The sequence below is a fragment of the Taudactylus pleione genome, unplaced genomic scaffold (assembly GCF_031769625.1).
Source record: "Taudactylus pleione unplaced genomic scaffold, aTauple2 ptg000273l, whole genome shotgun sequence".
NCBI classification, from domain to species: Eukaryota; Metazoa; Chordata; class Amphibia; order Anura; family Myobatrachidae; genus Taudactylus; species Taudactylus pleione.
The window spans coordinates 1382072-1407886 of NW_028284675.1; the positions used below are offsets into that span (position 1 = coordinate 1382072).

At 41.6% G+C, this 25815-nt stretch overlaps 1 protein-coding gene across 2 annotated transcripts in view; it reads right to left on the reverse strand.

Annotated features, from left to right (window-relative positions):
- Positions 1-1717: 1717 nt before the first annotated feature.
- Positions 1718-25815, reverse strand: part of DNAH6 (dynein axonemal heavy chain 6) — a 342820-nt gene continuing 318722 nt past the window's right edge. For both annotated transcript variants that reach the window (XM_088481442.1, XM_088481443.1), the window contains exons 70-76: positions 24371-24500; positions 22976-23103; positions 21379-21564; positions 19060-19132; positions 11032-11183; positions 6761-6983; positions 1718-1906 (exon numbers count right to left, since the gene is read on the reverse strand). In XM_088481442.1, the coding sequence (XP_088337568.1) occupies positions 1803-1906; positions 6761-6983; positions 11032-11183; positions 19060-19132; positions 21379-21564; positions 22976-23103; positions 24371-24500 (996 nt within the window). In that variant the 3' untranslated portion in view covers positions 1718-1802. The remainder of the gene's footprint in view (positions 1907-6760; positions 6984-11031; positions 11184-19059; positions 19133-21378; positions 21565-22975; positions 23104-24370; positions 24501-25815) is intronic.

Here is a 25815-nt window from a genome sequence, read left to right on the forward strand (position 1 = left end):
ATTTCTTTATGGAGACTTATTAGACAGAGATGTGAGGAAGATATGGAAGGTCACCAATGCTAGATGGGCATCAGATATGGCATGCAACCCAGAATCCTTGGATGTATTATCACGATTTGATTCCACCATGAAATACGCCCAATCGGCTCTTCTTCAGGAAGTCCACTTTAAATTTATAAATAGGGCATATATAACACAACAACAACGCAAACACATGGTTCAGGATGAATCTGGAGTCTGTCCTAAATGTCATCATTATCCAGCTACTTATTACCATAACTTTTGGGAATGTCCAAAGATTAGACGATTTTGGAATAAGATTGTGGCATATATTAATGTATTGTTTTCTATTAATGTTCATCCTGATCCTCTGGCACTCCTCTTTGTCATATTCTCGAATTGGGACCTAGGTCCCAATAAACGGGATATTATCCCCGTCCTTACAGTTATATTAACGGTAGCAAAAAAGATTATATTAAAAAAATGGATCTCTAAAAATTCTCCATTTCTTACCCAACTTAAGTCATGGCTATTAAAACTATTATATGTCGATAGGAGATCCACACTGCCTAATATAGAGAAAGGAGTTAAAACTTTTTATAAAAAATGGTCCTATTTTATAGACCAACTAGACAATCATACACAACATTCGATTTTAAAATTGTTTGAAGGTACCGAATGGTATGTAATAAGACAACTTATTGGCTCATTTTAGGGATTATTGTGGTAGTGTATGCTGCGGTGATGCATTTTCTGGCCACCTTAGCATTTTTGATTTCTGGAATGGTGATATTTTGCCTACTTTATGTATCTCTTGTGTTTTATGTTTTATATTTTATTTGTCAAGATAGGATGCCCATATGGATACATGTGACAATTCATACACTCTTGAAAAAAATTAAATGTACAATAGATAATAGGAATATGTGACTGTTCTTCTTCTTCTTCTTCTTCCATTATTATTTTAAATCCTACTGTGGTGCTTTTTTTTTTTTTCTCCTTTCTCCTTTCTTCGCCCCCTGTTAATCTTCTTTTCACCTTATTTTCGATGGTAAAAAAGGAAAATGAAAACTATTATTTAATGGTTTGACTGTATTAGAGGTTGGCTTTATCTCATTCTATAACAGTAGTCATGTTTTTTTTTTTTTTTTTTTTCGCCCTTTGATGCAGGGAGAAAGAAAAAAAAGAAGGGAAAATTATATATTATATTGTCTGTATAACTATGTCCTGTTCAACCATTAATAAAGAGATTTACAAAAAAAAAAGAGGGGACCTCCCCTTCTTTCTAAAATGGTGCCCCTGATTTTATAAATGGCAGGTTGGGGGGACACCTTCCCTGATCCCTTGACTCCATTACTTTTCTATAGTGCCGGAGAGCTTTGCCTGACACTTCCCGGTCCGGCCTGGAAGCTGCCAGGAGTCCCCACAAGTCAGTAGGACCGGTGGGGGAAAGGAAAGAGTTTTTCTTTTTGTCTTTATTCCCTTGCTATGGAGGATGAGTGGAGCGACCCCCGGCCAGCGGGACCCGCAACCAGATGATGGTTGTTCAGTGTGTATGAATCATCTGCAAATATATCTGTTAGGTGTGTACCCAGCTTAAGTCAAACATTTGTCAGTACTAAGGCAACTATGCTGGGAAATATTCACCAATTATTTAAAAACACACAGCCCACATATTATTGAATTTTATTATATATTTAAAACAAATATATTCTGTTATAAATCAGTTGGAGTGAAAATAAAACATATATATTAATTTGGCATAAAACATTGGTAAGCTAGCACTTTCTCTTGTCTTGAAGTTACTCATTTAATTGGCAGAGAAGTGCTGAGCCCTTTGATATCCAGTAGTCACTGGGTCTTTGCGATGGTAATAGCACTGTAACCACGAAGTTAGTGGAATGGCCTGGCAAAAGGAAACAGAGCAGGTTAGAACAGACACCTCACCAAGAGCTTACAGACATGAGCTTTTAAACAAACAAATCATTGTACTTTGGACCTCATTCAGAGCCGGACGCTATTTGCGCTCGCTCGTTCAGTAAAAAGGGGTGGCTATTCAAATGAACCGTTCGCTCTTTGCGGTCTGTTCATGCCTCTAGGTCTGAACGAGCGAACCAAACATGCGGTCGTTTTTTGGAAAACTACGCCCCCTGGCCGTTCGCATCCTACGTCATGTCCGCTATTTATTAGATTAATCGAGTACATCGACCAGCGTATGAACTGCTCGCTATTCTTGTGGTTGGTTTTCCCTACCGCAATCTTGCGAGCAGTTCTGACTATAAAATAACCCAGTGACGTGGTCAATGACGCTGCTGTATTAATTATGCACACCCTTAAAACGCCCATTTTGACCTTTAAGCACGCCTGCGTTCGATCTCCACTCCCCGTTTTCAAGCACCTTCCCCTGTTACCACCCACATACGCCTCCTCCAGTCATTCAAAATAGCAGGCATTCGCTATTTAGCGAACAAACGATTTTCGGCCGCACTGACTGGTTCGCGCATGCGTATTACGATCCGTACGCATGCGCAGTTGTGCAAGCATCACTTGGAACGAACGAGCGGCCGCTTACGAGGGGCTCTGAATCAGGCCCTTTATCCTCGCTTTAACAAAACATTAGCAATGCATTCATCCATTGGCGTATCAAGGGTGGTTTAAGAGAGGAGGGGGCCTCTGTACAGACTCCTTATGGCCCCCCTCCTCTCGGCAGTGAGAGCATAACAACAATGAGTGCGGGTTTGCACACTGTCCTTGAATTAATGAGGCCCCACACCACATGGCCTGCATCCACAGCAGAGAATTTTGTCAGTACTTTTCTGCAACCCTACTTATAAATGTTACCCCTTTATGTACACCCAGCACCTACAGTAACATGCAATCTTTACTGTAATATCTGTCTCTTTTCTGGGCTATATACGAACTACATCTCTGTATTGCATCATGTGCAAGTGTAGCTATGCCAACTTCATACATAGGGCTCTATTTATTAACATTATTTTGACTAAAATAAAGTGAAAAAGGGTGTTTTCACACCCTTTTCACATTATGTTAGTATCACCTATAGTTATTACAGGGCAATTGGAGTAGAATTCATAAAATTCTACTCCAACCCCTAAGTATAACTTATTTTTAGTAATCAGATCGCATTTCCCATAATTGTAATGGGAAATGTGATCCGACCAAAGTTACTAAAAATAAATTGTAAAAAAATATCGGGGAAAGCCCTGTTATAATAACGCCACCTGGAGGTGGCGTTATCCAGGGTCTCCTCCGGTTACCGGACTCCTGCTCCGCTCTAAAACGCAGAGCAGAGCCCGGAGCCGGTCCCAGTGATCAGCTGTGTGGTCTAAACAGACCGCAAGCTGATACACTGCAAAAAAAAAAGGAAGTGAAAAAAATCCTGACACCATGGACCAGTGGTCGGGGCTCCGGTGATGTTCTCCCTCCGGTCAGCTGGTCTCCCATGGTGCACTGCGGCCCGGTCATCAGGCGATCGGGTCCCAGTGCAGTATGGGATATCAGCTGACTGGAGGCATGGAAGACATCACCATTGCACCGATGACTGCATGTAAGTGCTATTAAGGGAGGGGGGGTCGCGGGGGGATCCGCGATCGTGGGGGGGCTTAGCGCCGGTGGGATGGCAGCGGCGGCCGGCTTGCGCATGCGCGGCACTTTGTCACGGTATTTTTTGCGAAAGTACTGTGACTAGTGTGCGGAGGGGATTCGCTGGGACAGAGCTTTATCGCAAACTCTGTCCCTGCAAGGGATCTGTAGTAAATCCCTGTTATATTGCCTGAATTCTTGAAGCAGGCCACACACCTTAAGGGAATGAAGTCAGGAAGCCGGCAGTCGAAATACCGACCAAATATATCACACTACAATCTGCATTCAATATGCGGATCGTAGTAAATAGAGCCCGTAGTGCGATATTAACGACTGAATTCGCATTGCGAAATCAGGCAATATCACAGAGATTTACTGCAATTCCCTTGCAGGGACAGAGCTTGCGAAAAAGCTCTGTCCCTGCGAAAACCATCCACACACTAGTCATGGTATTTTCTGAAAAAATACCGTGACAAAGTGCCTGCGCATGCGCCGACCGGCCGTCGCTGCTACCCTCCCCCGGCTCTAAGCCCAGCCCCCGGTGCTAAGCCCCGCCCCCCACAATTGCGGACCCCCGCAACCCCCCCTCCCTTAATTACACTTACCTGCATGTTCCGGGCCTCCGGTGATGTTCTCCATGCCTCCGATCAGGTGATACCCATACTGCACTGGGACCTGATCACTTGATTACCGGGCCGCAGTGCACTATGGGAGACCAGATGACCGGCTACAGTAATCAGCTTGCAGTCTGTTTAGACCACACAGCTGATTACTGGGACCAACTCCGGGCTCCGCTCTGCCCGTTATAGCGGAGCAGAAGTACGGTAACCGGGGGAGACCCTGGATAATGTCACCTCCAGGCGGCGTTATTATCACAGGGCCTCCCCTAGGTATTTTTTTTACATTTTATTTTTAGTAACTCTGGTCGGATCACATTTCCCATTACAATTATGGGAAATGCGATCTGATTACTAAAAATAAGTGATACGTAGGGGTTGGAGTAGAATTTTACGAATTCTACTCCAATTGCCCTGTAATAACTATAGGTGATGCTAAAATAAAGTGAAAAGGGTGTGAAAACACCCTTTTTCACTTTATTTTAGTCAAAATAATGTTAATAAATAGAGCCCTTAATCATGGAAGTCTACTGTCTTTGCTTTTTACTCATTTCACTCATCATATATACTCTAATACTTATTGTATGAACTCCTGTTCCAAAGTACCTTAAAATGATAGGTGTTCATCATTTGGCACAACATGAACTCACAGTGGAATGACAGTGCAGAACACTGTAATTGCCTCCATCCATCTCTCATTTGTATGGATGTCCTTAGACTCCTTGTTCATAGTAGGAAATGACAGAGCACCATATGCTGGGAGCAGTACATAAACACAGTTCCAGGCTCTGCAGGTGTAAAGTGTTGGTTTATAAGGCAGGATGAGTTCCTGGAATGTAAGTGGTCTGAGTTCTGCCTAATTCTGGCAAATATTGGATTATGGTATAGGGGGGGTGTGTGTCTTACTAATAACTTGTGCATGCAAAGGTTCGCTGGTGCATAGTGTCCGATGTACTTCTTGAGCATCCATGTATCTCTGTACCTTAGCTTATTAAAGATTATAAATACTTACTACAGTGACAACAGTGATGTGAAGCACATGAAAGCAAAGCAGCGGCGTGTGAGAACTGTATGTACAGTATAAATGTATAAGAATAATGTTACGTATAACACATTGGTGGGTAGAAGAAGCTATTGGCAATGACCAGAATATCCTTATATTCATTGTCAGTCAAAATAGTTAGTTTTACTCCCTCCACCAGTTCATCATCTGTTTTTTCTTTTTCAAAAGTCTTATCTCAGCCATCAGTATATGGTGTTTTCTGCTACAAATTTCCTTGTAATTTGATCTGAGGAATTTGGGAGCTAAGACTGATCCAAATGAAAAAAAAACAATTTTATCCTAAAGTTGTGCACTATGAGAAAAAGACTTTTTAAAACATAGAAATTCTATTTTCTTATTCTTTAAAATATGTATATATATTTATTAAAATATGTAACCATTTAAAATGACAAACAATGCTGTCTATAGAAAGAAGTATGTGTGGTAAAATTGGGGTTGGGTACTAGCTGCTTGGTAAATCTTGACAACTGGCAACAAATGTTTATTTCATTATCACAACACTTGATTAACTATTATCCATTATCCATGCAGCTCTGCGTATGGGAGTAAATGTGTATGTTCATGTAAAACAGGATGATACGCTATGCAGTGCACCATCATCATCATCATTTTGTGGTTGTATCTCGCATATTAAAAAATAAATGAAAGGAAATTGGTGTCCTCCCATCACCCACAATAGTAATTAGTATTAGCGTTTACTGTCTGGGGGAAAAACAGCATGCCCCCCCGCAAAAAGCCGCTACAAGCACTAGACTTTGATTGGCAGCAACTGGGACAATCTAGCTGGGAAACATTGTATGGGGTCAATTAAATGTAAAGCGATGTGCCAGCTGGGCTGCGCACATGTCAGCCATTTATTTACAGTAGGCTATGTACAATGTAAGGTTTAATACACACATCCATGCAAGGAGAGGCAAAACTTGCATTGTTGATTGCTGTGAATAGCACATAGCGACCATTGAGCTGAATGAATTGCCTGCTATATGTCTTTGTTACATAATAATGGATTCCAATTTGATTACATTGTTATATGTACTGTATTTGTCAGAATCCTCAGATAAAGAACACCCATGTTATTTATAATTTGTATACTTTTGGCTTATGAGGAATTTGTACATGATCAAAAATAACAGATTTATTCCTTTGCTCCAACTACAATGACCCTTTTGCTTTAATACAGTATATCGTATTGTGTGTCTGTGTGTGAGGTGGCAAAAGCATCCACTGGACTTCATGAAAGAAAACAATTTAGCTCACAAAACAACTGAGCTGTTCCACCATAAATGACTCATATAGGCTCTGACAGTGTCCCAGTGCTCACAATATCATGCCATCTAGAATGCATGGTATAAACAAAGCATCCCATAACCACAGGTGAGCAAGTGTTATATACAGCATGAATCTATATACAAATATATTGCTGTGAACTGACTGCGCCATTGTGGAAAGAAGATAGCATGGTGAAGAATGACATTACCTGTTGTGGAAAGTGTCCCAGCTCTGGCTCCTGTCTTATACAGTGGTGCTTGATATAAGCTGACACTAGGATGATAGTTCTGGCGGGGCTCAAAGTGTACTACAGGCAGCTCTGGATTCATTTCCCTCGGCAATGCATCCTCAATCACCATATTTTCATCATCCCATCGACTGGCATCCATGTACATCCCATGCACCAACACGCCATCCTCAGGAGATGGTAACTATAAAAGGGCGTATATTTAATCAAATTTGGGGTGCCTTTAAAAACCGAAAAGTTGATTTTGGGGTAATTTAAAGACATTTGCTTTTTTCACTACAATAATGACATGTAATTATTGGCCTAATTAAGATAATTGCCTAATTAGTCATTAGGTGAAGGTGTCATAAGGGTTTTGAACCAAGGGCCTGATTCAGCGCCGCTCGCTAGATGCGATCGCTCGCACGATGTGTATGCAAATGGCATAGGCAGTTCTATTGCACAGCAATACATTAGCACGCCCAGTATAAAGAGCGATCCCGCCGGTTCAAATCCTGACAGCGCTAGCCCTATGCGGAGGAAATCCCGACAGCAGAGGTAAGTAATCTAACCCACACCTCTCCCCCCCCAACCCTCCTTTAGGGCTGCCTAACCCTAACCTTCCTCCTAGTGCCTAACCTTAACCTCCCCCATTAGTGCCTAAACCTAACCCCTCCTCCCGGCACCCTAAACCTAACCCTCCTGGGAGGGGTCCCTAATCTCCCCCCTAGTGCCTAAACCTTGCCTAACCCTCCCCGGGGGGTTGCCTAACCCTAAATCCGCTGGGGGTCCCTAAACCTGACACCCCCATTCCCGGCTACATCGCTACTTACCTCTGGCGCTGGACGATCGGCCCAGCGTCCTGTCGGGGTCCCGGCATCGGGATTAACATAGGCATCCATATTTCGACGCCTATGTTAAATCCCCTGCCGGGATTGTAGTGTAGGGATTAAGACTGGGTTATACAAGACTGGGATGATCTCCTGATCTCGAGTCCCCTAAAAATGTATTTAGTTATGTATGTTTAAGGATATTAATATGTGTGGCCAGTGCCGATTAAATATAATCTATTATCACCTCTAGTTGCAGTGATAACAGATAAAGTATTAGGGCTATATATTTGGTGTTGAGCTAGTGCTTGTGCACCTAAGCGGTGGTGGTATAGTGCAGTTCGCCAGCCCTTCGGCTGTATGCTCCAGGCTGTCACTGCAGTACTGTTGGCGGGATACTTGACATATCGTTGTGTGGCTACTGCCGTTACTACTGTGTTAACCCTGTACCTGCTGTTTACTAATAAACCCAGCACCCTGGTTAAGAACTCTCTGTGTGGCCTAACAGACACTGTCACATCCGCTGTGCACCCAATTGTGAAGGCCATCCCAGGCTATAAGATTCAAGAGCTCTGACCCAAAGCAGAATTGGTCCCCACGCTGCCTGAGAGGAGGTTCCGGAATCTTCCCTCGCTGCAGGAGTTTAGATGGTACTGCGCTGTTGCTTCATGGAGGTGCGGGGGAAGGAAGCACACATACAGCTGGTTCAGTCAGGGAATGGGTGCTGACAAGAGGTGGAGAGCTCACTTGTCTTAAATGCTTAGGCCCTCTGAAGGCTTAATCAGGCCCTTGGGAGCTCCCTTTCTGCACAATATATGTATTAAATACAGTACAGTGCATCCGGAAAGTATTCACAACGCTTCACTTTTTCCACATTTTGTTAAGTTACAGCCTTATTCCAAAATGGAATAAATTCATTTTTGTCCTCAAAATTCTACACACAATACCCCATAATGACAACGTGTAAAAAGTTTTTTGAGATTTTTGCAAATTTAATTGAAAAAACCACTAAGAAATCACATGTACATAAGTATTCATGGCCTTTGCCATGAAGCTAAAAATTGAGCTCAGGTGCATCCTGTTTCCACTGATCATCCTTGAGATGTTCCTACAGCTTAATTGGAGTCCACCTGTGGTAAATTCAGTTAATTGGACAAGGTTTTGAAAGGCATATACCTGTCTATATAAGGTCCCACACTTGACAGTGCATGTCAGAGCACAAACCAAGCATGTAGTCCAATGAATTGTCTGTAGATCTACGAGGCAGGATTGTCACGAGGCACAAATCTGGGGAACGGTACAGAAAAATATCTGCTGCTTTGAAGGTCCCAATGAGCACAGTGGCCTCCATCATCCGTAAATGGAAGAAGTTCGGAACCACCAGGACTCTTCCTAGAGTTGGTCGGCCGTCTAAACTGATCAATCGGGGAAGAAGGGCCCTAGTCAGGGAGGTGACCAAGAACCCGATGGTCACTCTGTCACAGCTACAGCATTCCTCTGTGGAGAGAAGAAAACCTTCCAGAAGGACAACCATCTCTGCAGCAAACCACCAATCAGGCCAGATGGAAGCCACTCCTTAGTAAAAAGCACATGGTAGCCCGCCTGCAGTTTGCCAAAATGCACCTGAAGGACTCTCTGGTCTGATGAGACAAAGATTGAACTCTTTGGCATGAATGCCAGGTGTTATGCTTGGAGCAAACCAGGCACCGCTCATCACCAGGCCAATACCATCTCTACAGTGAAGCATGGTGGTGGCAGCATCATGCTGTGGGGATGTTTTTCAGCGGCAGGAACTGGGAGACTAGTCAGGATAGAGGGAAAGCTGAATGCAGCAATGTACAGAGACATCCTAGATGAAAACCTGCTCCAAAGCGCTCTCGACCTCAGACTGGGGTGACGGTTCATCTTTCAGCAGGACAACGACCCTAAGCACACAGCCAAGATAACAAAGGAGTGGCTTCAGGACAACTCTGTGAATGTCCTTGAGTGGCCCAGCCAGAGCCCAGACTTGAATCCAATTGAACATCTCTGGAAAGATCTGAAGATGGCTGTGCACCGACGCTTCAAAACCAACCTGATGGAGCTTGAGAGGTGCTGCAAAGAGGAATGGGCAAAACTGCCCAAAGATAGGTGTACCAAGCTTGTGACATCATATTCAAAAAGACTTGAGACTGTAATTGCTGCCAAAGGTGCATCAACAAAGTATTGAGCAAAGGCTGTGAATACTTATGTACATATGATTTTTTAGGTTTTTTTTAATTAAATTTGCAAAAATCGGAAAAAAACTTTTAACACGTTGTCATTATGGGGTATTGTGTGTAGAATTTTGAGGACAAAAATGAATTTATTCCATTTTGGAATAAGGCTGTAATATAACGAAATGTGGAAAAAGTGAAGCGCTGTGAATACACTGTAATGTCTAGTTTGCATACATAATTCTTTTGCCAAGAAGATAACAATGTTTTACTCCCAGGCAGGCCCCACTTAATGATGTAATTTTTACAATTACATTGTACACCCCAAGAAGAAAAATCCTGGCATTTACTCTGGTTTCTCCTTCCCAGGTGTCCTTGCTATAGTCTGCAAACCTACAGTATTCTCCACGTATTGGCAGTATAAATATAAAAACAGCTTTCAATATACAAAATGGCACAAAGATGTCAGTAATATGCGTATGGTGTAGCAGGTGTACCATTATTTTAGGACACAAGGCCATCTTTTTTATTTAATGCAATTAATATTGTTATAGCGCTTGCATAGAGTGCGGTAATGCGTTATTTACTGCACAGGTTCTCAAATACAGAAATGTGCACATTATTCCTATCTACCCATCGACTTGGTCATGGTCATTCTGCTGTCATATAATGCACTTTATTAATTGAAAAATGTTATTTATTTTATTATTATTATTATTATTATTATAAAAATGCGTACAGATTTCAGCTGTGGACCACCTCAGTAATTTATTTTATGTTTGTATTATTGAACAACTTAGACAGCTGTGCAGGAAATTATTTCCTTTTTTCTAGAACTTCTAAAGCATTTTTATGAGTAGCAGGTGTAAGAGGAAAATGCCAATATAACAATAGAACTTTCTGGGTAAAGAAGCTGGTAAACACTTATTATTGTGAAAAGTAACATACAGTAAATTAAACAAAGTCTTGGTGAACAGAAGAGACCATATAAGTAAAATGTAATTAAAATGACAACAAAAAGCACACAGAATCAGTGAGCCTAGATAATGAACTTAGAACTGCAGTGAAGCTGCCGTCTGCTGTGTATAATGGCTGGTAGCCGTGTGCCATTCAAAGATTGGTGAAAAAGACCATCTGTCACATCACCCACCTTTCTAATATCTGCAACTCATGATGGCAGCAATTTGGCTATGATACAATACTTAAATCAAAATCATTTTAATTTTACCAGTTTGTCCATAGATAATTCTTCTCCAAACTTCATGGTTTTCATGGCCTCAATGACTGCTGCTTGATCTCGATAATGCGGTAGGATGTTGTAATGAAAGCTGAGTTCGTCTATTGGCAAGTTATATTTTCGAGCATGGTTCTGCAGGGTACCTAAAACACATGTATTTTACACAAAGTATTAAGCATTGAATCAGAAATAATCAGGTCAACTAGAGATATAATTGTTTCATACCTGTAATTTTCAGGAGGCATCTGTAGTTCTCTACAGAAGTTTCACGCAATCACACAAATAAAAAACACAATGCAGTGACATTTCCTAAAGGAAAGGGAAAGAAGGGGGCACTAGGACTATCTTTATTGCATGTGGCACTTGGCGACGGGCAAAAAAGAAAGACTTTAAATAGGTCTATTGTTAATAATAATGAGAATCTTGAGAATAACAGAGATAATAAAGAGATTTCTTCTAAAAATACAAAAATAGATCCATCTCTTCTGTTTATTTCACAATTTAACAATAAATCTAGACAGATTCGATCAATTGTTAATAAAAATTATAAACTATTACTGAATGAAACCTTTACCCACTGTTGTATTAAAAAAAAATAGAAACCTTGGCAGCCTTTTAGCACCTAGTATGATAAAATCGCTACAACCTACTCAAGAAGCCAAATTCACCTGGCTTCCGAATAAACCTATGGGCTGCTACCGCTGCAACCGATCGAGATGTCTAACCTGTGGATTTATTAAAAACAAAACAAAAACATTCTCTTCAGTAATAAACGATTCTGAATATACTATAAAAGACTTTATTAATTGTCAATCAGAGTATACTATATATCTGCTTAGTTGTACATGCCCAAAACAGTATGTTGGGCATACTACAAGATCTTTGAAAGAGAGATTTAGGGAACATCGCACTAACATAATTAAAGGGTTGATGACACATAATGTCCCTCGCCATTTTGTAGAATGTCATAATAAAGATCCACAAGACATCTCCATCGTAGGAATACAAACTGTGAAACATACTTCTAGGGGCGGTGATCGCTTCAAAAAACTTTGCCAAGCAGAATCCGAATGGATTTTTAAACTTCAAACATTAGCTCCTGATGGGCTGAATGAGGCCCTGGAATTTTTTGACTAGATATGAGGCGCGGCTGGTGGCCACTGTTGGCATCCACATGTACTGTCTGGTCAGTGGATTCCCATGGTGCCTACCCGCCGCCTCTCATTTTTCCTTTTATCATTTTTATATTTAGTATTATCGCCTTCATTTTCCTTTCAGATCTTGATTATGTTCCATCAGTGTGTGTTACAAACTGTGATTATATGATATCTGCTAAATCCTTGCCATATATAATATTTTGGTTTACTCTTCAATATTATATATATCCTCCATCATCCTTTTATATGATTTGATACTTTTGGATTATTGTTAATATGCGTACATAGAGGTACATGTGGGTTATTTTTATGCAGAGAGACACATATATAGACATATACATGTACATGATATTATTCACACATGTATGTGGTTAGGTGTCTTTGTGCACCCTATATGTGTGTTTGGTCTGTGTGTTATATGTATATACTCCTGTTCAATCGATATTGGGTTGCCCCCATCATCTTTTAGTTATATGTCGTATATATCTTCTGGTTATTTGTATGCTCATTATTTCTATGTACATGTGTGATATTGCGTGTGCATTTATATATGTATATATGTACATATATATATGTGTATACATATATATATATATATATGTAATTTTCATGGATCTATTAGTATGTATGCTCACATGGTGAATCTTATTCAATCATGTCATATAGTTATGTGAGCGTGTATTGTTGACCTATGATCTCTGTTTATACACATGTAATGTTCATATCATTATTTATAGGTCCATTTATTTATGTACTGTCATCTATATGAATATTTTGTTTCTGATTTTTTGTGCATAGATATTCAACTCTAGGTATATAAGCAACATATTTTTCTATGCTGATTGCTTTGGATTTGTTAATGAGACTGCACATGGTGAATACACCTGTTTTAATTTGTCTGAAGTGCCATACAAAGTTCCCTATATAAGGGAAGGACTTCCTGATAGAGGTACTCAGCTTGAAAAAGTCCCGAGTCGGGATGAAACGCGTAGCTGCCTGTATTTGACTGCCTTTAATTTGCCTTGTAACGAGCTCCTGCATAATCTACCAGTGCTCACAGTTCCATTTGGTGTGGGAAGATTTAACAAGCGTTTGATGCAGAGGATTGGAAAGCAGCGGCCGCGCATATTTATCCATCTACACCCCCTGCTCACCTTGGCCTTACCCACCGGCAGGCTATCAACACTGTCCAGTTGGATAGAGAGCCATACCACCTGACACTCTATCACTGCGAGTCACGGAGGCCGTGTTCCTCTCCCCGGCAAAATTATTCATCCCATTACTGGATAGAAAGTCACGCTTTACACCAACAGCCGTTTGAGAGTTTGAAGCCGGTCAGTATTAATATCCTTCCTATCACTGTGCACCCGACAGGGTGAAAACTCTGAACTTTGCAAAGAATATTCTGCTCAATATAAACTTCAGCAAACATACTACTGTGAATACTGAAAAGGATATTTAATTGCAGGCTTGCAGTTACAATGTTGCAAGATAACGCTATTTACTAACTAGCGTGACTAACATTGCCACTTGATACAATTGGATTCATTCCATATTGCGATGGTCATTTAACTTTTTCATTTTTATGATCCATATCAATTTTTGCATCAGCATATTTATCCAGTATACATTTTGCTGTGGATAATGTGGTTTTTACTGTCACATGTATGTTTTTTATGTATTTAATTTTTTTTATGTAATATTAAATAATATGTTTGATTATAACTTCATCGCCTAGAGGTTTGTGGTTTATATAGCCTCCATTATCTAGCCACCATTTACTATATCCACCACTCCATACTCTACCTGATTGATTTTTGGTATATATCCATATTTATTATCTGTCTATAGCGCAGTTTTTTGCCCGTCTTCATTTCATGTCGGGTTGCAATTTCCCCTATTTTTAACTGCTGCAGATATAGACATTACTAGTGTCATTTAAGCGCTTAGGTTGATTTTTGTTTTTATGTGGCACTTGGCATCTAGAAATGGTCTACATTGAGGTATAATGGCAAGAAACAAAAGTGTAGACTGAGATGGAAACTCCTCCATGTCTGAGTCCTTTTGTAGCGTGGAAATGACAGGGGGTTCTTCTCCGCAGCAGTGAACGATCCATAAAAAGGCCCTCACTCCTCCCAAACCCTTCATCTCGCATTAAGAATCTTGTTCCTCAAAATTGAAACTTCTGGTGTACCTGATCTTTACTTTGCAAATAAATCATACACTTTGCCCAACTCCTGCCTTTCAGCAGTGCACTCCTTTGCTTTTGTAACCATCTTTCTGAGTCAACTTATAAGCTTTGGAGGAAATCTAGGTGCACTTGTTGGCCACAACCCAGAATACTGAAGGACAGTTCCCTGTACACAGAGGTCTTGAAATTGTGTGGCTAGATAGATGGACATATATGACTATATATGACCTTTTATATGCTGTAGGATATTGGTAAGTACTGTATTTCTCAATTTTAACTAACAAGCACCCAAAACAAAGTCTTCTTTCTTCTTCACTTTTGGAACAATAGGGTCTATGTACTAAGCCTTGGAGAGAGATAAAGTGGGTGGAGATAAAGTACCAACCAATCAGCTCCTAACTGCGTAGCTGTAATTTTTCAAACACAGGCCCGTATTCAATCACAGGCGAAAAGTCCGAGGTCGGACTTTTCGCCATCATCGCTGCTTTTTCTGGGATAAAGTATCGGGCGCGTGCCCGCTTTATCCCAGTATCCGGCGAAAACGGGACCCAGCGGAAAGGTAAGTATCGAAAAGCCCATAAAATTTTCGGGAAATGTTCCTGTCACCCCCCTAAAGATGTCCTGATATGGGGGATCACTATGGGTACCCCCGATTTGGGCTGCTGAAGGTAGTCTGGGTTTTAATAGCCGCAGCAGGTGCATAAATGCAGCTTTAGAAGAAGGGGTGAAGAATATAACTTAAGTTTTTGGTTTTTTTAAATAACTTGTTCCATCAAATTTGGGGTACATGAAAATGGGTGCAAGCATATTTTTAAGTCCCTAAAGTGAATTTTGAAAATTCTTCAAAAATGCACCTGCCGCTACTACTCGCATTCTAGAAAACACCTGCCGCATACATGGGACCCCCCCTGAATCAATTTCGCTAGTTTAAAACTTTGTTCCCCCTTTTTTTTGCCCCCAAAATTAAAGTACATTTTTTTGGGTGTCCTGATCATTTATTTTTTTTTGACAAAGATTACTTTTAGGGGACCCTCCCAGGGCTGCAGGCTATTTTTTTAAGCCTGCACCCCTAAACCCCAATTCTGCGCTTTTTTTTCGCCATGCACAACATGGTGAACCCCGTTTTTTAACAAAGAAGTCTTTGAAATTGAATATGGGGATAATTGAAACAGGCGAAAATGATGTGATCGGCGATAACCTGTTTTCACATCAAATTGAATACGGCCCACAGCCTGTAAAGTGACAGTTAGGAGCTGATTGGTTGGTACTTTATCTCCACCCAGTTTATCTCTCTGCAAGGCTTAGTACATAGACCCCCATATGCTTAAATATCTGTGACTCTGGGTGCACCTCCAACATCAAAGAGACAACATAACCAATGTAGAGAACAAATACCCAGTTACTGTTGGTTAACAAAAGAAAAATCATTCTGTTTTTCTGACTTGTGACCCGGCATATGCCAGGTACAATCAGGGCCGGTTCTATAATTACGCATGGTACGCGGCCGTGTATGGTGCCACATAGTTAAGGGCGCCGCGGCCGCGACCATGCTGATACTGATACATCACTTTATTAAACAATAGGGCCAGCAGCAAAGGCAGACCGCGGGCAGACTGTGTGACAGTGGCACAGCTGCACCGCGGTTGTAATGGGTGGCCGCCTGTTTGCATGCAAGGGGCGACGTGACATCATGACGTTACGTCGCAAGGCCGTCGCATCGCGTTAACTGGGCAAGGGTGGGAGTGCTCACCGCAGTGGTGGAGAGTGGGATTGGAGCCGCGGCCCGCATTTGGTTGGCGCCAGGCAGCAGCGGTAATCTTTCTGCTGCTACTGTCCTGTGTGCAGGAGCGGCAGATCCGGAGCAGCAGATCCGCCCACCCGGGCCTCCAGGCACAGTCATCGGGATCCACATCCCTCATGTCACAGGGCTGCCTGCTGGTAAGTTGCTATAACACAGTGTCAGACAACGGTAAAATACTGGTGCTGGCCTGGGGCTGGGTTTAAACATGCTAGTGATGTGGTTTTATTGATATATCTATAAGATATATATCTCACCAAAAAGAATGATCCTAGGCTATCATATAGCTATATTTATCTAATTATAGGGCTTAAACATGCTAATGGTGTGGTTTTATAGATATACACCATAAGCATGTTTAAGCCCTATAATTAGATAAATATAGCTGTATGATAGCCTAGGGTCAAATTATTTTTGGTGCGGATATATAATAGATCTATCCATAGATAGATATAGCTGTAGTGAGGCCATGCCTCATTTTTGGGATTTAACAAACAAAAATGTGAGGTATATAATACATATATACTATGGGCCTGACACAGACCCACTCACGAGCGCACATCGCTCGCAAGCCGGTCGATGGTTGGGCGTGCGCGTGGCGTGCAAAATGCCCCGGAGCAAGTGAGAACTTCACTTGCTACAAGACGGGGCGGCTGTCGATGTTGATTGACAGCTCGCCCCGTTTTGTAAGGGGGGTGGCTGCACAAACGGGCGATGTCAGTAGTGACGTTCCTGCTCTATTAAAGCAGGGAGTCCACTCGGGCTTGCGAGACCTGAGACCCTACCACAAGGAATAAAAAATCGTAGCTTATCTGATAAAAATGGCAAGTTCATGAATGGAAAGAGAATAGGAGCCCCCAAAGCGTTTCGTCCGTATCCTGGACTTCTTCAAGGGATATTCTAGCTCCTGTGGGGTATCCAATATTTATACCCCCTCTAATAAGGACAAACAAGAATTGACAGAGCTCCTTTGTGACATCACTTCCAGTTTTCTAAAAAGTGGTTACTACACTTAAATGTATAGGAACTTTTTAGAAAACTTTTTATTCCTATTTATTCTGATAAATTTATAGTCCTTTTTTTATATATACGCGTTTTTGTCCATGGTTTTATGTGTTTTATGTCATTTATCCTTCATGTAGGAGGATATCTCTTGTTGTGTCTGATTAAAATTATTTTATGTTATTTTAAATGATTTTTTGCACTCTTATTGATTTACACCTTAAATTATTTATGCATTTTTGCACATTTTTATGGAATGTTATGATTCAGTCAATGATCTTTGAAGGATCTCTGCAGTAGCACTTTAGTCATACAGACTGTTGTTATTTTATAAGTTATACACTGTATATAAAAAATTCCGAAGGTATTTGAGGATATTGGTAATTTGATATCACTATCCTTGCATTAACACTTTAATTGCACGAAATCACTTTATATTGCTAGCACTTTATAATAAGTTATATAAGCACAGTAGACGCTCTATACCAGCTCCTTGTATTTTATATATATATATATATATATATATATATATATATTTTTTTTTTATCTATTTATTTTTTTTCCACACATACATGCAAGCAGGTGTATATGTCTTCTTCACACTGGTCTGGCAAAGTGGCAAGCTCAGCCGCCCTTAATGCACCTGCCAGCATCGCTCGGCTGCCTTGACAAGAGTTCTCCTATTGGTTCTGTAAATTGTGGCCATAGAAGAGTTTCTATCACTGCGATAAACATTGTAGGGGGAGGGCATACTGTAACTCGTTGCGTGTATGTGTGCATAAGGGGTGTATCTGTCGCAGTGTGTATGTGTAAAGGGATATGGTGTCACACTTTGTATATGTAGGGGGAGGGCATGCTGTCACATTCTGTTTGTGTAGGGGAGGGGTGCTGTCACAATTTGTGATGACACATTTTGTAAGGGAGGTGGGCATGCTGTCACAGTGCACATTGTGTGCACCCAACTGCTATCTACACTTGCCTCCTCCCTACCCCCAGCGCTGCCCCTAACACCCTCCTTGCCCCCCAGTACTGCCTTAGCAGCTACCTACTCTTAACACCTTCGTACCCCCAGTTCTGCCTGCCCCTAGCCCCCTCCTTGCCGCCCAGCACTGTCGCAACTGCTGTCTGCCCTCACCCCCCTTAATATGTGATGGACCCATTAACAGTTGGTTAGGACCTTAATTTCTTAAAGTGAGGGGTCCCTGGGACCCACAATGTTTTTCACTCATCGTGATCACTTACCATGTAAAGGCTCCTGTGATCATTCACCATTGCTGTCTTCCATGGACGTCCAGCCCTTTTTGTGTTGCAAGATGACCAGTGCTTTGTTCTTTTCTTAGAATGTGCAACACTGTTGATTTGGCCACTCCTACGGTTCACACTGTCTCTCTCATGGAATTTTTGTTTTTACAGCCTAAAGGTACACATGGTACGACCTTGCAGGACGATATGAACGATAACTATATTGTTCATATAGTTATCGTTCATGTCGTCCTGTTTCAACCCGAACGACCATCGTCCGTGCATGCAGGCGAACCTGGTCGATATCGACCAAGTTAGCCTGGTTACTATAGGGTACCCGCGATCAATGAACTAGATTATTACAAACTATACAGTTATCAGTATCAGGTGTGCCTAGAGTCTGCGACCAATATTTAAGCTAAATTTAAATCACACAATTATCATACATATAAGGGGCGCCAAAATCTGTATTCGCTTACCAAAAAATGTATGCTTGGGCCGGCCCTGGGTACAATATACTAGTTTTAAAATAATTTCATATTCCCATTAAGCAAAACAAAAACACCACAATTTCTGCTCAATTCTGATCACTGTGGGAAAAGCCTATATGGATCAGTTGAGGACATTACCTGTGAGAAAACCTTGAGGGAAAAAGAAACCAGAAATCCAGAAAGACTTTGGCTGACCCATCCGAATCCATGCCTAAAGAAAAATAAATTATATTGCATAATTTTATTACATTGATTGAAATGTTTTGAGAATTGGCCGTTTTGGAGCACGTCCAAGCATAAGAAGGAGAATCACTAAATATAAATCACAAGTTCCTTTGGTGCAAATAAAATTCACTAGTTATCTACAAAACTTTGAAAAACAACTGGAAATATTAGATCACGCCCTGAACCGTTCCCAATTTTGAGACTATGGCCCTCATTCAGAGCCGTACGCTCTGAGCAGAGCGCACGCTCTGAATGAGGGCCGGGCTCCATTTTCATGGAGCGTCCTCCTGGACGCTCGTATAGCTGTGGGTCACCACCCACAGGCTATACGAGCGTGCTTTGTGATGGCCGCGATGGTCGAGACCATCGCGACCATCGAAATTGCGAGCCGGAGCCTGCGGTTGAGGTTTCAACCGCAAGCTCCGGAGTGATTTTGGCTCTATCAGAGCCAAAATCACTCCCACTGACATCACTAGTGATGTCAGTGGGCCGGCTTCTGACGGGAGGCGTTCCCGTGGGAACGCCCCCGTCAGGGAGGCACGCCCCCGGCACGCCCACCAAAGGGGGCGTGCTATCAATCAACATTGACAGCACGCCCCCTTTGATCGGACACAACGAGCGAAGGACTTTCCTTCGCTCGTCGCGTCTGGCGCATGCGCACGACGGAGCTCCCTCCGTCGTGCGCATGCTCAGTGCATAACATCGACCCACTTGCGAGCGGACAGCCGCTCGCGAGTGGGTCTGAATCAGGCCCTATGTCCCAGTGAGAATGCCACATCACTTTTCATTAGTGAACGATAAATAGCTGGATTCAAGGTAGGGATATAGGGCCTCATTCAGAGGCGGTCGGAGGATGCAAGCGGTCGCTCAGAAACTGGGCGGCCACTTGCATCCTGACCGCCCGCCTCTGTTGCGGTCGTTAGGTTGTGGGTTAACACCCACAGCTCTAACGACCGCTCCGGTGATGTTCGCGATGGTCAGAGACCATCGCGACCATCGGGGCTTACGAAGAGACCCTAGGGTAAGGTCTCCCTTGTCGTAAGCCCCGGAGAGCTTCTGGCTCTGTCTGAGCCGGAAGCTCTCCACTGACATCACTAGTGATGTCAGTGGGGCCGCCCCCAAATGGTAGGCGTTCCCATGGGAACAACTCCGTTTGGGCTGCCACCCCCCGGCCCGCCTTCCAAACGGGGCAAGCTGTCAATCAACATCAACAGCTCGCCCCCTTTGGATCGAGACCCGCTACGACCGGCGCCGTCGTGCGCATGCTCTGTGGGGGGCCATCGACCCGGTCGGAGCGCATCGGCGCTAACGACCGGATCTGAATGACCCCCTTAATGTCTTTCAAGAGTATAGTCACAAGGAACATTTTTACCTGTTTGTAAGTATATGGTACGCAATGTGAGACAGATTCACAGTTTAGAAACAGTTATATACATATGTTAAAAAATACTTCTTATTCTGGATGAACATGTATTTATTTTTATTTTCTACTTCATGCATGTTCAAAACATATACTATATAATGTACATTATTTAAAATAAAGGAGTATCTATTACTTACCAAATATTTTTACAAGTGAACTCTTGGCCTGATTCTGAGTTGGGAATAATGTAAGAAAAAGAACTGGTACAAATACACATATTTCTTTGCATGTATGGTAAATAGTGGATGGTCTTACATGCAGACTACACATGCTGGGCAGCTTTATGGTTACACTGCAATTTAGATTGTAGTTGTGACACACCCCTCACAAATCTAATCTCTCTGCACCTATTATATTTGCCACACTTGCAGTGCAACATGGTTTTACCAAGATGCCCAGTTACTTGCACTTTCTTGCTTTACTCCCAACTCAGAACCAGGCCCCCTATTACAACAATAAACTAGAGATGAGCGATTCAGTACTACTCGGTTCTTTTTGCCAAATTAGCGCAATTTCAGATTTATTTTTTGGGCTATCCCAGACAGCCAATAAGATGCACTTTTTCAGATCCGATCATAACTGAGTAGAACCAAACCGTATACACTGTATCTCTATAATAAACTGCTCACTGAGAATCATAGGGAAAGGCTATCAATGTTTCCACAAAACAACACATCATCTGATTGGAAATTTTCACTAAATCGCTGTAACTAAGGGTATGTTGCTACTACAGTACACTGAACAATGAAACCAAATACAAGGAAAGGCAGAGCAAGAGATCCATATCATGTTGGTATGTCAGTGCTTACATTTATAAATGATGTCCTCAGCAACAGATCTTTGACCCATGATCCCAAGGGTTTCAGAGACGGATAGGCAGCATCAGCCCACAATGTGGGAACGTGATTGTTCAGGAAGCTTTTGTATATTCTTTCCATTTCCTCAGACATGACCACAAAACCAGCAATAGCCTTATTAAGTGTCTCTAGAGAGCTCTGTGGGAAAAAACAAATCCATAATACTTAGCATATGGGATATCCACATTTCATTTAGCAGATCTGAAGCAACAAACATCAGTCAATTTTTTAAATATTTATGCTTTTAGAAGTCAGAAAAACATGATTTTAATTTAAAGTATTGATTTTGACGCAAAGGAAAGTCTCTTGGTGTTGTAGATAAAATAGTAAAGAGAACTGTCAAAAGCTTCCCTGGGTCTAATACATTTTATGGAAATGCTGTTGGTAATTATACAAAAGATGATGATGTGGGCATAATTCAACTAAACCTGTAGTTAATTTGAGAGGGACATCAAGAGACAATTGCTGGTGGCATAGCACCTTCTGTGTGCAGTGCAAAATCAGGCATGCCACACTGAGATGCATACGGTAGGGGGCACTGTTGCACATTTTCTCCACAATGTAACTTAATGCTGTTTGTCCCAAGATAACTTGCAAAGTCTGTAAAATCATACAAGCAACAAATATGGTCTTTCTTGGTGTGATGAATAGTTTGTGAAGACCGCTTGCAATCAAAACAAAGATGAAAAGCACCAATTCATAATCAGATGACCTTAAGAAAAATGGGGCCATAGGCAGGGTAGCAGTGTTGAGATTCCACCTCAGATCTCCTCTCTAATGTCATACCAGCCAGTAATGTCACTGGTATAGGCAGAGACCTACACATACAGTAGATACACGAGCAGTGCCCTCCCCCCCACACACCCCACGGGGTTGTATTTATCCTTATGCCACACCCAGGCCAGGTCTGTAATCTTACCCGACCACCATCCCCTCTCCTACATTTCCATCCCCTTCCCCATTCCTCATCCGGATGTAATTATATAGTTTATTTTACTGACATGGTTCTCTGAGAGACAGCACAGTGTTATCATTATGAACAGAACGATCAATCCTGAGGAATTGATATTCAGTACAGTAACAGGTGCTAGACCTATCTAGGTCCTTCACGTGTTTTCTCCAACATCCACATTGAGCTAAGATTGCATTGTGTTTATGTTTGCTAGAAACCTAAGCTACTTTTTACAAAATCTCTAATATACCAGTGTGTACAGTACATAGCCTGCTATTCTTTCTCAGAGACTCACAAGTTATTCTGGCCATATATGGCAATTTTGTCAACCATATTAGCCCCAAATGTGGATTAAAAGATCACCAGAAATTATATAAATCCTATAGGATTGTTGTCTTGCCTACAGGAAAACACAACGCTGCATTATGTGTCTGTGTGGACACCCACCCTGATTAACCTATATGTAATCTGGCCAAATCCACCCAAACTGGGCAGCGATCCTGTCTTTGGCAGTAAGGCTAGACAGCAGAATTTTGTATGTGTCCATTTCAGATAATATAAAAGCTGAATTAATAATACAAGATTCAATTAACTTACCTTAAGCACTTTGAGAAGATTATTAAATCTGTCCACTTCTTGTCCAAGTACAGTTGTCAACGAACTAACACGTCCTTTAGGGTCTTTGGTAAACAACGTTTCTGATGCAGCCTCCATATCCAATTTTTCTAAATATCAAAGGTCCAAGTAAACAATTAGCTCAATCATATCACTGATTTAGATTTATAACGCAACCAATGGAAGATGGATGTCAGTCGTTGGTGAAAGAGATAGATAAATACAGTTACTATACTAACATAACAAATTACTGGCTGCCTAAACTGGTCATGATGTGGATGACATATGCCACTCTCTAAAACATAAATAATGTAAGTCTACGGTTACTATATAGCCTATCCCTAAATTGGTATCATCATAATAAGTGTAGATGTTGAGTTATTCTATAAACTGTATAATCCCATGTTTCCTTAAATTTTGTATCTTACTGTGTCTCTTGGGTCTAATTCAGAGATATATGCAAACTCGATGGTTTGCGTACATCTCCGATGGCGGGGGGACTGCACATGCGCAGGACCCGTTCAAGGTACAAAGACACAACTGCTGTGTGCATACCATATAACTCTAAATCAAGCCCAAAGATAGCAGTCCTGAGTAACTCTATGGTCACGCAGAATGGCCGCAGGAACTGAGATACCGGAGCCATACTTTTTGCGTGCGGGATTGCAGGCACGAAATGTGACACACCTCTGAAACGATCACAACATGTCTGTGTTTTTAGCCGCCACTCCCTGTTGCCGAGTGCGACTCAGAATAAAGCGCTAGGTGAATTTTTTGGGTGTGATTGCAGAACTGTGAGCTATGCAGAGTTATAAATATATATATATATATAAAGATCTGTCTGATTTTGGATAGATCTCTTGCACCAAGGATAGGGCTGGCACAAATGCGCACTGAATGTGACTGCTGCAATCAGATGGGTGGGGAAAGTGCAGCCACAGGGATGGACGATGATCTACATTCATATCCATGCACACAATTTATTTATTAAGTTATATGTATAGCACACACATATTCTAAAGCTCTTTATAGAGAATGTTTAGTCAATCACATCAGTCCCTGTCCCAATGGAGCTTACAATCTACAGTACAGTAAGTTCCCAACCACAACCAATTAACCTACCAGTATGTTTGTGAATTGTGGGATGAAACTGGCACACTTAGAGGAAACCCACATAAACAAAAGGAGAGCAAACTTCACAGAGATAAGGCCTTGGTGGGAATAGAACCCAAGACCTCAGTGCTGTGAGGCAGTAAGGCTAACCACTACACAATGTGGACACACTTGCGTCCTACTTGTGTGCCACTCTGTATTAGCCTCTAAATAGAATTGTGCTACAGGCAACTAAGCTGTAGAAAAAAATAACACAAACATTACCTGGCAACTTTGACAGGATTGAGGCTGCCAATTCGCTCACAATTTCATCATTGCTTTTTCCTCCTCCCTGTGCTGTAGACCTTGGCTGCACATCCAATATGGTATTAATTAAAGTGCTTGTTTCCTTGCGCTATATAGAGAAATAAAATGTATTAATTGTAAAAAATGCTATAGCTACGGCTTCCCATCTTCTTACTACGAGATCTTTTCTAATGTCCTGACACCTCATAAGGTGGCCACTTTTACCAGGTCATGCAGAAAGAAAAGATTCATGTTGCTACAACTTGTTCCACTATTATTGTTATTCCTAAACCTCTGAAAGGATCCCACCAGTTGTGCCAGTTGTAGGCTTATCTCTCTACTTAATGCAGATGTTAAATTATTTGCAAATATATTAGCAACCAGACTAAACAACCTGACACAATTGGTGGATCTGAACCACTTCGGCTTTATTCTTACTAGACAAGCCCTGGACAATACTAGGAGATCAATTCATCTGATTTCCTATATAAACCAGCAGAAACTCCCAACAGTTGTGCTGGCTCTCGATACAGAAAAGGATTTTGATCAAAGATTTTGCTGCTTCGTATCACCAGCGCGAGCGGTCGCTGCCCTCGGCCAGTCTGCAGAGGTTGAATCTTACTTAGCATCTAATCTCTGTTGGAGGCTGTGTGTCCAAAGAAGTTTTGATTATCGTGTCTTTTTAGGATGATGTCATAAGCCAGATGAGTTTCTACCTCTAGAAATCCCCTCACAGTTTTGCTTTGTTAATCTCTCCAATTGATTGATAAATTAATCTGACACATGTGTAATGCTATCGATCTTCTAATTGCTCAGAATTGGAAAGAATTGTTTTCACCCCCTTCTTGGCTTTCATCAATAAAATATGGTATCCTGCCTCCACAGTGTATATATCTAGTTTTATTTATGATATGGCTATAGTGTTCTATAGTTACTGGAATCCATGGTTCACCCATAGAATAGCTTCTTACGCGAGACATATTAAGTTTAGTTCTCCAGGACTTGTTCTCTCTATGGATCACACTTCTCTCTTTCAGTTGTGCCTCTAGTGATCTAGGCCTGCCTTTCTCTCCCTGCCCCATCAAGATGTACCCACCCTACCCCAACTCCACATGTAGAAAACAGAAAACCAAAGTAGAGTGTGTTTATATTTTTTGTCACAGAGATGAATGCTTTTTTCTCCAAATACTATTGTAGATCAGTTGCTTTACTATTATATGTTGTTTTGTTTTTTGCTTTTACCAAGAGAGAGAGAGAGAGTTCACATTCTGTAATTGCTATCTAACATTTCTATATTTATTTAGGGAGAGGGGCCCTAGATTGCACACCCTAAGCACAATGTGAGGTGCTACCTGCTGAGACTTGCAGTGCTGCAAGCAGAAAACTAAACAAGTGCAGTTGCACACTCTATCTATGCTGAACCT